The sequence below is a fragment of the Danio rerio genome, chromosome 7 (genome assembly GCF_052040795.2).
Source record: "Danio rerio strain M-AB ecotype USA chromosome 7, GRCz13ab, whole genome shotgun sequence".
Classification (NCBI taxonomy): Eukaryota; Metazoa; Chordata; class Actinopteri; order Cypriniformes; family Danionidae; genus Danio; species Danio rerio.
In genome coordinates, this window is record NC_141027.1 from 45,562,501 (window position 1) to 45,576,895 (window position 14,395).

The 14,395-nt window shown below is 35.9% G+C and overlaps 1 protein-coding gene across 1 annotated transcript in view; it reads right to left on the bottom strand.

The window, feature by feature from the left end:
* cdh16 (cadherin 16, KSP-cadherin) overlaps positions 1-14,395 on the bottom strand; it is a 90,915-nt gene that overhangs the window by 5,866 nt on the left and 70,654 nt on the right. Inside the window, exons 15-16 of the mRNA XM_087261644.1 lie at positions 8,866-9,105; positions 699-815 (exon numbers count right to left, since the gene is read on the bottom strand). Of these exons, the coding sequence (XP_087117770.1) occupies positions 699-815; positions 8,866-9,105 (357 nt within the window). The remainder of the gene's footprint in view (positions 1-698; positions 816-8,865; positions 9,106-14,395) is intronic.

Consider the following 14,395-nt stretch of genomic DNA (forward strand, 5'->3'; position numbering starts at 1 on the left):
ATGTAATTACATCTGTAATTACCTTTTGTAATTACATTTGTAAATACACTGTTGACCACCCCTTACACCTTAACCCACCCTTAAACCTACTCATACCACCAAACCTGTCCATAACCCAACCTCTATCCCAACTCAAACACATTATAAACACAGTAAGTAAACTGTATTTATTTATTTTTTGATGTAAGTACATAGTAGTTAAGGACACTTAATATAAAGTGGGACCTTTTTTTAAACTAAATTTAAATTGATAGGAAAAAAAAGCATGTCTTGAGATACTAACAACTTCACATCAGTAAGCTGAGAACAATTGTATCATTTTAGATAATGAGTGGGTACATTAGAGCTAAATTGTTTATTATAAAACAGCCTAAACAGCCACTGAGAAAGTTTTTACATTTCTAATAATGCGTGATTATGCTTGTTTAAATGACGTGACTCTGCTTGTTTTGCCATTGACATGTGGCTGAATTGCGTTTTTATGTGTCGGGGGAACATATTGAGAGATCTAAAATTAAACACACCATTTGTGACCTCCGGTGAATATTACGGTCTCCAGTGAGCCAATTTCACATTGTGTTCAGACAGCTTATAAATACAGCGTATGATTGTAATCAAATGACGTGCATGGTTTCTTTCTTTACGCATGCATGCCCTCTTTTCCTTCATTCAGCTCTAGGTTAGTGTGCGTTTGTTACCTGGCAGATTGATGAACGTGCTTCTAGGAGGAGAGCTACTGTCTGAGATGGTAAAAGGTACGATGTAAACCTCTGGCGGCAGATATGGCACATTCAAAGACAGGTTGGTGTGGGTGTCTGTTGAAACAATGAAAACCCAGCTGACATTTCTTTGAAGGATTACACATAAAGAACAATGTTATTGTGCAGGTGCTTGACACAGGGCGCATCTCAGTCTGCTCCCAAGCTCCAAAGGTTGTGAATCAGCATGTCGTGAACACAAATTTGGGCTTTGGTAAGGACAGCTAGGACCTTGGATATGAGACATTAATAGTGAAATGAGATGTCCTCTTTGTACAATATCACATTAGGATACTAAATGTAATTTAAACTACATCATAGCTAAAAACATTGATTGTTTTATATAAGCATTTAAATACCTTAACACAATGCGTGAATTTTATACGTAGACGAGCAGGGGGTCAACTTTTCTGATTATTTACTGTAATACATGCTTCAGTCGTTTATTTATTTATTGTTAATTAGATGTAGTTTAGGACATTACGGTGGTGCAGTGGGTAGCACGATCGCCTCACAGCAAGAAGGTCACTGGTTTGATCTGGTGGAGTCTGCATGTTCTCCCTGTGTTTGCATGGGTTTCCTCTGGGTGCTCCGGTTTCCCCCACAGTCCAAAGACGTGGTATAGGTGAATTGGGTAAGCTTGTGTGTGTGTGTAAATGAGCATGTATGGGTGTTTCGCAGTGATGGGTTGCAGCAGGAAGGGCATCTGCTGCGTAAAACATATGCATGGATAAGTTGGCAGGTCATTCTGCTGTGGTGACCCCAGAATAATAAAGGAACTAATCCAAAAAGAAAATGAATGAATAGATTTAGTTTATTAATAGAACATATTTAAGTTTTTTGAGGGATATTTTATGTATTCAGTATCCTCTGATTAGCTCTTTTAGCTGTTTCCATAGGTCAGACTATACAAACTTCATCTAATTTGAGTTTACTTTTTGGCTATATGTAGATACAAACACCTTTTTTAGTCTTGTGAACACTTTTGATGTTTCAGACTGTTGAATTAATTTTTTTTGCATAGACTGATTGGTGTGATTTTGCATTCACCATGGTTTGAACCGTAATGGGGTGGTCAAATTTATATTTGTATAGTCTATTTTTTATGATTAACATTATTGTTTAAAAACAGATCAGAGTGAACTATTTGTCAGTATTAAAGGGCTAACCCCCCATACATCATATTTTGACACCGTCAATCACCCCCAAACCCCGCTGTAATATGCACCATTCCTTTACACCATAAACATTTCAGACATTAATCAATAACATTTGGATTCTGAATTGTTCTGTGTCAAAGACTCTAGCATACACAAGATGTGCGACTCGTATAGTTTGAATGGGGAAACGTGTACTGATCAATATGGCAAATGAAGCCCCGCCTACTATACAGGAGCTAATCATTGCTTGCTATAGACTGACGTTTTTCTTTAGGGGACGTGTGTTTTTAACATAGTTTGGTGGTCAACAAATGTGCTGAAATATTAGCAATATGTCCACATAAAGCCTGAAATCTGTACTCTCTAATGAACCAACTGTACTTGAAAAAAAACTTTTTTTGGTTTTGTAATCTGTCCGCCCTATCATAAGCACATGACATGACAGCAATTGCTATAACACCCACAAACTTCACTGTCAAACTGAGGAGGAGATTAGTCATCAAGACCAAGTTGTGAATTTCTTCAGAGGATTATCCAGTCTATCCAAAGGATGATATTATTTGGAATGCCATGAATGAGGTTGGTGTCGTGATCTCGTTCCTTTTGAGTGCGCATGCGCATTAGCCTGGGCAACATAAAAAAAATTGCAGATTTTGTTTGATTTGGTCTTTTAGAAACTAAACTTAAGAGACAGTTGTTGTTTTTTTTGCTGATTTGAAATATGTGATGTAATCCTAAACTTGCCAAGCAGTTTTGGAGAATTAGATGTTTCCCTATTAAGACAGAATGCCCAAATCTACTGCTTGAGTGGCATTTCAGAGATGGCCACTAAGTGCAATGACTTTGCATTTAAGGGATTTTATCTGTGTCTTGCTTTGAATGTTTATGCTTAAATAAAATGTAGTAAAGGTGCACTAACAATATCAAAAAACACTTTTGACCAGTGTTGGAAAACCACCTTAAAGCCAATCAGCAGTAAAGGGGCAGTATAGGTCTTCTACCTACAGCAACAGTATCAATAAAAAGGAGTGTGGTCTTGTTGGGTTATGACCGTGTTTGTTTTCGGCGCTTTCAGCAAAGCTTTAATGATTTTTTGTTGTTGTTTTTACATTAATCAAATATCATTATGTTAGCTGAATTGGCACACTTATGCATTGAACAATAGTGACCATAAAGACCATAGTAAACATTAAGTCGCCCTGCTTTTCACAGTGCAATGTGGGACTTTTCATGGAGCAAAGGTTTTAGTGAACAGGAAGCATAAGATAATAGAGACAGTCCTTAAACTATACGCTCTCAAAGAATATTAGCAACATTAGCAATATGCTAAGATGTTAGAAAGCAACACTCTAATAAGCATTCTAATAAACATAATCATTTAAAAACATGCTAGAAACAGACCAGCTATTGTGTAGTACTAATGACAAGATACTGATATTATCTACAGTGTCAAAATAGCCCAATTACTCTATATGTGCTAAAATGACACATCTTTTTAAGATGTCATTAAGATGTTTATGATTGAGAAAACATTTATAATACATGTAACAGTACAAACAATGGTTGGCCTTTGGGTCAGTTTTGATCCACTAGCTACAAAACCCCCTCAAAATTTACAGGCACATGCACACTACAACACATGTACACAATATAAGTTTGTTGCTTAAAGTTTTATAAATAATATTTTGCTTTTTTTTTTTTTTTTTTTTACATCTATGTACCTTTAGCATTAAAAAACACCCTTTAATTCAGTCAAAAACAAGTGTTGCGCACTGATTAAACATTGATGAAAACCTAGACATTCACAGTGTTTGTGATGAAGAAGTTGTTTCTTCAGGCAAAATAGATTTGAGTATTGAAATAAAATGTAACTTTTAGTGAAGTTGGGTCATTTTTTTAAACTGAAGGGCAAATGGATTCTAACATAACAGGAGGGTTAAGTGGTCAAGTGTAAGGCTACTGAGTAAATCTAATGGAAAAACTCCCGACTGGGCCTAATCGGGATTTGTCTGTGTGACGCAGAAAGAAAAACTCAGTCCAGTAAACAAGGGGGTGTTATCAAGCTCTGCTCAATCTTATCAACAGTCCAAGAAACCCCACTAGTGTCCTTTGACACTTGAGTCCTTTAATGTGCTAGTCAACAAGGGACTAAAGGGGACACCAGTACTTAACCAGTGCAGGTTTATCTTTCACAAGTATCCCTCTTGTCAGAGGTGGCCAATATGTTGGCCATGGCCTTCACATCATTCTAAGAAGCTACTTGATCTGTCTAATAGGCATAGTTTTCAGTTATAAGACTGCGACAAAGATCTCACAAAGGAGGTCAAAGCCGTACCTGTCAACCCAGTTTTCTTCTGGGATTCTCTTTACAATTGTATTCCACTGTCATCCCGTAAAGGTGTTTTACCATATCTCTCCCATATTTTTAATCTTTATATGAAGGGTGGCAATAAACATTAAAAGATGAATCCTCCCTATATGCAACACATACATCCGAACCACCAGGGGACGCCCCTTACTCTTAAATGTGAATCTGTTCTGTGCTTTTGTTTTTTTATTTAGGCATGAAAACACTTTGAAATAAATATAAAAATTGCAGGATTCCCTTACATTCCATTACAGGCGCCATTGCCCCTCATTTGCAATTCTCAAAACAGTCGGTTCATGTAGCTGAGCGCGACTGTCATATGCGCTCTATGGTGAAAAAAAGACGCTGTATCCCAAACAGATTCTGTATACACGATTTGAAGCAGAGCGAAGGTGGACACGGGTTTTGGCCGCATGTTTGAATAAACATACACATTATAATAATATTATTAATAATAATAATAATAATAACATCTAACATGTCAGTCTTGGTGGGTTTTCTTTAAAAAAAAAACAAATTCTGTCTTAAAAAGCATAAAAAGTGAGGAAAGCAATCGAACGCTTTCATTATAAATGTGTGCACTTTTAAATGGACCTGTTATTTACAACAAAAAATCTAAATGAGAGCTTCATTCACTGCTCTTTAATCAGAATATTTACATTATACAGTTAAGGTAAAAGGTTAATGAGATTTGATAACTTAATTCAATTTTTTTTATAACAGATTTATAATAAACTGTTTGCTAATATATTTGAAGCTTTTTCTAATGTATACTATTTATTTTATCCTTTGGAAATAATAATAATAATAATAATAATAATTAAAAAAAATAATAATCACAAGCATATTACAGATCATTCCAACTCTTTTTTACTATAAAAAAGCTCCAGATAGACATATATATTAATTTGGAGGATATTTTTTGGGAGGGTGCAGAGATGGGGGTGGTTATGCCTTATTTTTTTTACATCCCAATGTTATATAGTCAAAACATCCATGAAACTGTATCACAGACCTTCATATTTTGGGCACTTGCAATATATAAACAGTGCCATTTACTAAAATAATACGAAATGTTTTATGTATATGCAAATGTTCATGAATATGCAAATGTTTAAGCATATTAATAATTTTCCTTAGAGTGTTTTTTTTAAATAGAACACTCAATTTTGCAGGTTGCATTCATAATCTACGCTAAAGATGCTTGCCATCAATAAGGAGTAAACTGAAGATATGTATGTGTATATATATATATATATATATATATATATATATATATATATATATATATAGGGATGTAACGGTATCAGAATTTCACGGTACGGTAATACCTCGGTATGAATGTCACGGTACGGTACTTATTGAATCATTTACAGGAAAAAACAAAACTTATGAAAATACTCCAAAAAAGTGCCAAAAGTGTCAATGACATACAAATTAGCCATCTATCTGTAAGCTTTGAAACAGGAACTTCAATTTTAATAACAAAAAATTATTAAACCATGTAAAAAAATAAAGTTTCAATTTAGTATTGTTGAAAACTCATCACATTCAACATTTAATCACACTCAGCCCATCTACCCAGATGAGAGCTCTTCTAGTCGGACTTCTCATCAATCATCTCCCGCTGGATCTAATCTCACTATATTTATTAAACGGGATATTTCATTTATCTTGTTGTCTTTATCTAACGACATATTCCCTGACTTTGGGCATTGGAATCTATTACTTGTTCTCAGGTAACGTGTTTTGGCTGAGCGCAAAGATAAGTTAATGATTAATGTAACCACGTACATTCTGTACATTGACTGATCGCTTGCCTTTATTTCCTATAATGTATAAACTTATTGTATGTTATACTTTTAAAATGGCCATTATCGATTCTTAAAACTGATACTCAGCAAAAGAGAGGCTGTGTTTCGTATTTTCACTGAAATTGAAAGGAGGCAGTTGTTATCGGCTCCGTTTAGTTATAAATATCCACACAGTGAAGATGACGCTCATATATGCAGCACGACACCTCAACATGTCTGCTGTCTAAGTTGCTAATATTAAAATGAAAATAGGCAGTTCCTTAAATCATGTTTACATTTTATTGTTGAGAAAGTGAAACAACGAAGACAGGGTGATGTGAATGAAGTTATAAAGTACACTGTTTCCTTTGAAGATTTACCCGTGTCCTCGGTATGTTTTCCATATCAAACTGAGAAGAAGAGACTGCAGCCTTGATCAAACTTGCGAAGTCTGAACTTACACGGAGAATGCAGGACTGGACTGTGCATGTTAGGCTACTTAATATTCAGGAAAAGCCCCAGAGAGGCGAACGTCTGCAGCCCCGCCTCCGTTTTCAGATGTCTCCGTTTTCCATCATCCACACTGAGACGGAGCAGCAGCGTTTCAGAATGAAAACGGCCTCTCCAGCGTTTTCGAAACGCTCCGTTTTCGGCGCTCGAGAACTCCGGCGTAGTGTGGACGGTTGGCATAACCGTAGTAAAACTTATGCGTTTTCAAACTAAAACGCATTAGTGTAAACGGGGCCTTAGAGTTTTCCAGCTCTTTTCATCCCCGCTTCTAGCAGCACACTCCATTTCCGCATTACTGGATCTGTAGCGACAACAGACCGCAAGGGATGATGGTCAAGCATGGGCTGATGGGAGTTGTAGTTTTTGCTACCTCCCTTCGCTTCATTCGCCTGAGCAAATTTTCTCAGAAGACCTATAGTTTTACCGAGTCATGCGACTTCGGTAATATCGAAAAAAATTAATATTGCGGTATGACGGTTTTTACAATACCGTTACATCCCTAATATATATATATATATATATATATATATATATATATATATATATATATATATATATATATATATATATATATATATATATATATATATTATTTTTTAAAATATTTTTTTATATATTTTATTTTATTAAAGTTTAAATCATTTTCTTTGTTTTTTACATTAAAACTGTTAGTGTAATTCTTTATCTTGTTTTTTTTAAACCCTCAATTAATTTGTAATTAAAAAGCAGAACTACATTGGATTGTAACAGGTATCTTCATTTATGAATTTTCCTTTATGCCCGATTCACACAGGGCTTCAGCTTCAATGCTTGACAGAGGGCGTGTCTGAAGCTGGGGCTGAAGCAATAATCATAGCAGCGTCAGCCGATGAAATTCGTCTGCAAACGTCTACTGTCCGAGCAGGTTGATTTGCATAAAGCAATAGATTGGCTGATGCATCCATTGGCACTTGGAAAGTTGAGAAATTCCCAACTTCTCAATTGAGCAATGTTGCTGAATCGGCACCGACGGATCCACAATGCAGTTCGGCAACACCTGATTAAAGTGAATGGGAATCAATTTGGGCATTACTGGTGTCACGGTGCAAGATGGTTGCTTGTTTGAGTCCTGGATGAGCCAGTTGGCATTTCTGTGTGGAGTTTGTTCTCCCTGTGTTTCCTCCGGGTGCTGCAGTTTCCCCCACAGTCCAAAGACATGCTATGGGCGAATAACAAAATTGTCCGTAACAAAATTGTCCGTAGTGTGTGTGAATGAGTGTGAATAGGTGTTTCCCTGGGTTGTGGCTGGAAGGGCATCCGCTATGTAAAACATATGCTGGAATAGTTGGCGGTTCATTCTGCTGGGACAGATTAATAAAGGGAATGAAATTGGAATGAAATTGGTTCATTCCGCTGTGGCAGAAACAGAGATTAAGCCAAAGGAAAATGAAGGAATGGATGAATGAATTGTCCTCTACAAGGTTTTATCGGACATGAAAGATGTGCTCTTGTGTGATGAGTGGACACAGCTCACAAGCAAAGACATGTTCAGGGTGTAATATAGATTACCACCTACAGACACCATACTACGTCATGCCTCTCAACCAACCAGCCCCAACTGTGAGGTATAAATGAAAGCAGCATAATTACCCAATGTCACTACAGAAATCCTTTTAAACTATTTACAAGAGGAACATCGACTGAGAAATACTGAGACAGAGAATGAGGTGGAAAAGAAAAAAAAGACTGAACAAATTCAATTTGATTCTGGTTCATGACTCACACGCTGCAACTAAGTCAACCTGCTCACCGGCATCAGCTTGGCACATTAATGATGCCTAAAGCTATCAGGACGAGAGCCATTACGCTTATTACGTCCAAGACAGATTCATCTGAAGACACTAGACATGGAGGGCAATTTCCTTCTTTGTCAGTACACTCTGCGCCTTGTGTGTGTGATTCAGCGGGTGGTAAGCATTACACCCAATTCAGATGACGTTTCAGTTTGACTGCCTGGACGCTACATCTACCGAACAGCACTTTTTTCTGTTTTCAGATCTCTAATTTTATCCACATTGACGTCATTGCTAGCGGAGGTCAGCGCAACTGGTGTCAGCGCTATTGTGATTATTGAAGGTTTGGGAACATTACAGGAATTATACACTGGAGAAGCGTGTGCTTTTAGAAATGACTGACAGACTAGGTTTTAAAGATGGGTCATGTAGTTCTTGCTGGGTTTGTCCCTTCTTACTCAACACAGCTAATGCCCAACAGGTGGAGAAAAGGGATACACAAACCATTGATGGGGGTGAGCTTCCAGGTGCGGCGGACAGTGGCGTCACTGCGGAGGGAGAAGTTGAGCCTTCCTCCATGCTGAGGGCCATCACTGTCCCGAGAGGCCAGAACCAGAGCCTGATCCTCCCAGCGAGGTGTGCACAGGTACTTCCAGGAATAATCGCCCACCAGAACCGGGCTGTTGTCATTCACATCCAGAATGTGTACAGTCACCAGTGTGGAGGCAGACAGAGAGGAGTTACCTAGAGGAGACAGTAGATAATGAAATATCAATCATTTGTGGTAAGACTTTATCTTAAGGTGTCCATGCAACACTTGTTCCATGAATTTACTTGTGGTCCACTATGGCAGGGGTTCTCAACCTTTTTCACTTCAAGGCCCACCTTTTTCTCAGAATATTTTTTTAAAGGCCCAAACTGGTTGTCTAGAGAAAATGCTTATTTTAAAGCTGTATTTATTAGCAAAACATTTATTTTGCCTTCTATTGTTCTCTTATTTTGCTGCATAATTTTATAAAAAAAACCCTGAAACATTGGGCATGTAACTAAAAATGTCTTTTTATAAGCAGCAGTAGTTCCCGCTTTTGCTTTAACCATTCTTTGAACAGATTATAGGCCTAACTTTAACTGTGAGTGCATGATAATCCATTCATTATCACACACAGTGTTTTTCACCTGCTTTATTTTGCTTACAGTTATTTTTAAAATATGTTTTAATAATCATGGGATACTTATCATTGCTTTAATAGGAGATTAACTTCCCATTCATGTGTAGTTGGTGATCTGAGAACTAAAGATTACAGTGAATAATTTTTTATACATGACAATAATTATTTTTTAAATGTCATTTTTTAAAGAAAGGTTTTGTTGAGTAAAAGAGCATGTATACAGCTATATTTTGCTTGTTTTGACAATTTAGCCTACAATTCACCTGTACCGCATGTCTTTGGACTGTGGGGGAAACCGGAGCACCCGGAGGAAACCCACGCGAAGGCAGGGAGAACATGCAAACTCCACACAGAAACACCAACTGAGTCGAGGTTCGAACCAGTGACCTAGCGACCTTCTTGCTGTGAGGTGACAGCACTACCTACTGCGCCACTGCCTCGTCATATATGTGTGTGTGTGTGTGTGTGTGTATGATAGATAGATAGATAGATAGATAGATAGATAGATAGATAGATAGATAGATAGATAGATAGATAGATATACACTTTTTGTTATGTCCAATCTTTCTTCCAACAATTTTTAACCTTGAAAGTTCGAAAATGTATATTTTGTTAACATATTTATGTTAAAAGTTATATATTTTCTGTGTTGGTATTGCATATTACTGTACAACAACCTTAGCAGTAATAAACTACCTGTACATTTTCTGTTATTTTACAGACTTACTTATTTATTTATTATTTCCTATCCGATACATTATTTAAAACTACTAAAATGTCAATTGAAGTCACTTTGTTTAACTGTAGAGTTGAATTTTCAACATCAAAACCCAACAGAGCAGAGATCAAGGTCCGATAATGCAATTCACAACTGTAAATGAACAGAAAACAACAATTGTAAATCACAATACGGAAACTGTTTATTAACAAATATTTTTACAGTGTAGTTGTGCACTGTCATACACTAGTCATGTATGAACTAATAATGAGCAATACCTGTGCAACATCTATTAATCATTGTGAACTGTTAAAATGTCCAATTGTTAAACTCGTGCTAGTTACAAATGAAACATTAACAAATGTCTGTATTTTTATTGACTGATATTGACAAAGGTGAATAAATAGTGTAATAAATGTATTGTTGATTGTTTATCAATGTTAGAATACATTAATTATCTATTAACTAATAGAACATTATTGTAAAATGTTACCACACATTTTCTATACTTAGTTTATTGCCACATATTTTTACCATATACAGTGCTCAGCATACATGAGTATATCCCTTTTCAACCAATCAATCATTCATTCATTCATTCGTTCATTCATTCATTCGTTCATTCATTCATTCATTCATTCATTCATTCATTCATTCATTTTTCTTCAGTTTAGTCTCCACTTCAGAGGTTGCCACAGCAAAATAAAACACCAACTATTCCAGGATATGTTTTACTCAACTCAACTCAATGTATTCCTAGCACTTTCAACAAACCACAATGAGTACCAAAGGGCTGTACATAAAAATACTTAAAACACAAGCAAACATACACAAAACCAAAATACATAAACTCACAACACATGATTAAAAGCTTAAGAAAATAAGTGTTTTTTCAGTGACCTCTGAAAAGACTCAAAAGTTGAAGGTGTTCTTAAGGAGAGTGGAAGATTGTTTTAGAGTTTTGGAGCTGCATCTGAAAAAACTCTATCACCTTGACATTTTAAGCGTGATTGTGGAACTGTCAATTAGAAATGATCCTTACATAGCAGATGCCCTTCCTGCTGCAACCCAGTACTGAGAAACACCCATACACTCTCACATTCACACATACACACACTCATACACTGCAGCCAATTTAGCCTACCCAATTCAGCTATAGCGCATGTCTTTGAACTGTGGGGGAAACCGGAGCACCCGGAGGAAACTCACGCCAACACGGGGAGAACATGCAAACTCCACACAGAAATGCCAATTGGCCCAAGCCTGCACTCAAACCGGTAACCTTCTTGCTGTGAGGTGACAGTGCTAACCACTGAGCCACCTTGCTGCACACACTCCCTTTCGAATTTTAATTTTTTATACATTTCTATTTTACTAATTTCACAAACTAATTAATTCACAATTTTTTTGTGCATTTAAACAAAATAGTTTTATCAATGAGTTCTATCCATTAAAATAAGAGTTCGATCACCCAAAGAAGTTATTGCAAAAAATACAAAATACAATAATATAATTACAAACCACAGAATATCAGTTGAATTTTATGTTATTTTTTATGTTTCACTTGATTTTTCCGCTATGTAACATTTTAATATTTTTTTCTCACAACATATTAATATGGGTGCACTAATTTTTGGTAGAAGGTAGATTTTTCTGATGACTCATCTGTTGAACTGCATCCTAATCATCACATATACTGCAGAAGACCTATTGGAACCCGCATGGACCCAAGATTTCCACAGATATCAGTCAAGTTCGGTGAAGGAAAAGTCATGGTTTGGGGTTACATTCAGTATGGGGGGCGTGCGAGAGATCTGCAAAGTGGATGACAACATCAACAAGATATCAAGACATTTATACTGCCTATTTCATTACAAACCAAAGGACAGGGCAAATTCTTCAGCAAGATAGTGCTCCTCATACTTCAGTCTCCACATCAACGTTCCTGAAAGCAAAGAAGGTCAAGGTGCTCAAGGATTGGCCAGCCCAGTCACCAGACATGAACATTATTGAGCATGTCTGGGGTAAGATGAAGGAGGAGGCACTAAACAGATGAATCCAAAGAATCTTGATGAACTCTGGGAGTCCTGCAAGAACGCTTTCTTTGTCATTCCAGAGGACCTTATTAATAAGTTATTTGAGTCATTGCTGAGATGTATGGATACAGTCCTCCAAGCTCTTGGGAGTCATACACAATATTATTTATATTTCCACTGCACCACGCCTTCATATTCTATACTCTACATTATTTTTGTTAAGAGACAAGCCTTTTGTCTAAGCAAAGTCAGACCTTACTGTCCTAATTAAATAATTAAAAATCATAGCATGATCATATTTTATTTTGGTAAAATAAGCTTAATCTAGAGGCATTTGCCTTTGATATAAGCCACTTCTAATATCAATGATTAACCTGAAGTCAAATTATTATTTGTTGTTCCTAAAACTTGGATAGCCAACAAGACTTTTATCAGGTAGTGTAAACATTAATGTTGAGTACTGTATAATTTTTAGCAGTTTTATTTATTTATTTATTTTTTTTTGTAGAAAAATAAAAGACAAACCAGATTTAAATAGTTAAATGTAATTTTAAAACTGTCTTAAAACTGTAAAATGGTATGTAAATCAATTCTAAAGGGCAAATATTGCAATTTGAAGTAAAAATACATCTCTGCCCCTGCTGACTATTGTTTCTGCTAAATTTCACTGCTTTTAAAATTCATTTCTGAAAAGTGTGTGGTGTAATTTATTTCCTTCAGCCTTTGTAACCCTCTCTGTCTATTTTTATCAATCTTTCTTCTGCCCAGAGTGCAATAAAGTTCTTGAAGGTCAACATATAGAAGCATGTGTATTATTTTTCTATTTCATCTACAGTGTCTTCATTTCTCTGTCCTCCCTCTCATTTTCGACCCTGCTTCAACACTCGAGACCACGCATGAGACAGGGAATAGTGAATCATATCTCTTGTTCTCGTCTCATCTCTCTGCTTTCGTTCTCCCCCATAAACATTTGTGACTGTGCATTCTGGACTGATTTCTCTTCTAAGAACGGCAAACGTAATTGGAGTGTGAACTGAATGACCTTCACACCTCAAGTCTCTGATCTGCTCCCTGCCTTCAGGTATGAGGAGGAACTCAGTGCCACACACAGACAGATACACAGACACACACACACAGATGTTGGTTTAGATATGTTACGGGGACGTGCAATGCATTTTTTTTTATTTTTTACAATAAAACCAGTCATTATATGCCCGTACACCACCCCTACCTCTAAACCCAACCCTCACAGCACACCTGTGACAACTTTGAGTGTCAAAAGGCCCTGTTAAGTATGATTTTTAATCATTTTGAATTATGAGGACACAAGGCATGTCCTCATTAACCACCTCAATAGAGTGCAATGTCATACACATATCATTATACACATTTCTGTCCTTACAAACCACCAAAACCAGAACACAAACATAAACATGCATACAAGACCCACACATGTCGGGTATCCATGTAATAAAGGTGGAGTTTCTAAATACATCATGCTTATTATATTGCATTTGAAACAGACTGTATATTCTTATCCCAAACCAACAGAAAAACTTTCTGAACTCAAAATACTATTCATGCAGTTTAAATAAGGCTAAAGTAAGTATCAAGGCAAAATTTTTAGCCCTGCTGTGGTTATTTTTTCTTTTTCAAATATGTCCCTGGTGATGTTTAACCCAGGGCAAAATAAGTAAATAAATAAATAAATAAATAAATAAATAAATAAATAAATAAATAAATAAATACACAAAAATGTATGAATAAACAAGTAAATAAATAAATACACAAAATAAATAAAAAATAATACACAAAATAATTAAATAAAAAAAAACATAAAAACACAATATAAATAAATAAATACACAAAATCAATCAATAAATAATTACACAAAATAATTAAATAAACAAATGAATAAATACATACACAATAAAAAATAAATAAATAAATAAATAAAAAATAAATAAATAAATAAATAAATAAATAAATATAAAGTTGACATCAGTGTTGGGCAATAATGTGTTACTAATAATGCCTTCCTGTTTACAACGAAGACGCATTGAGGGATTGGTGGATGGCAATCGATCACCGTAAAGAAGACGTGTCGTGTA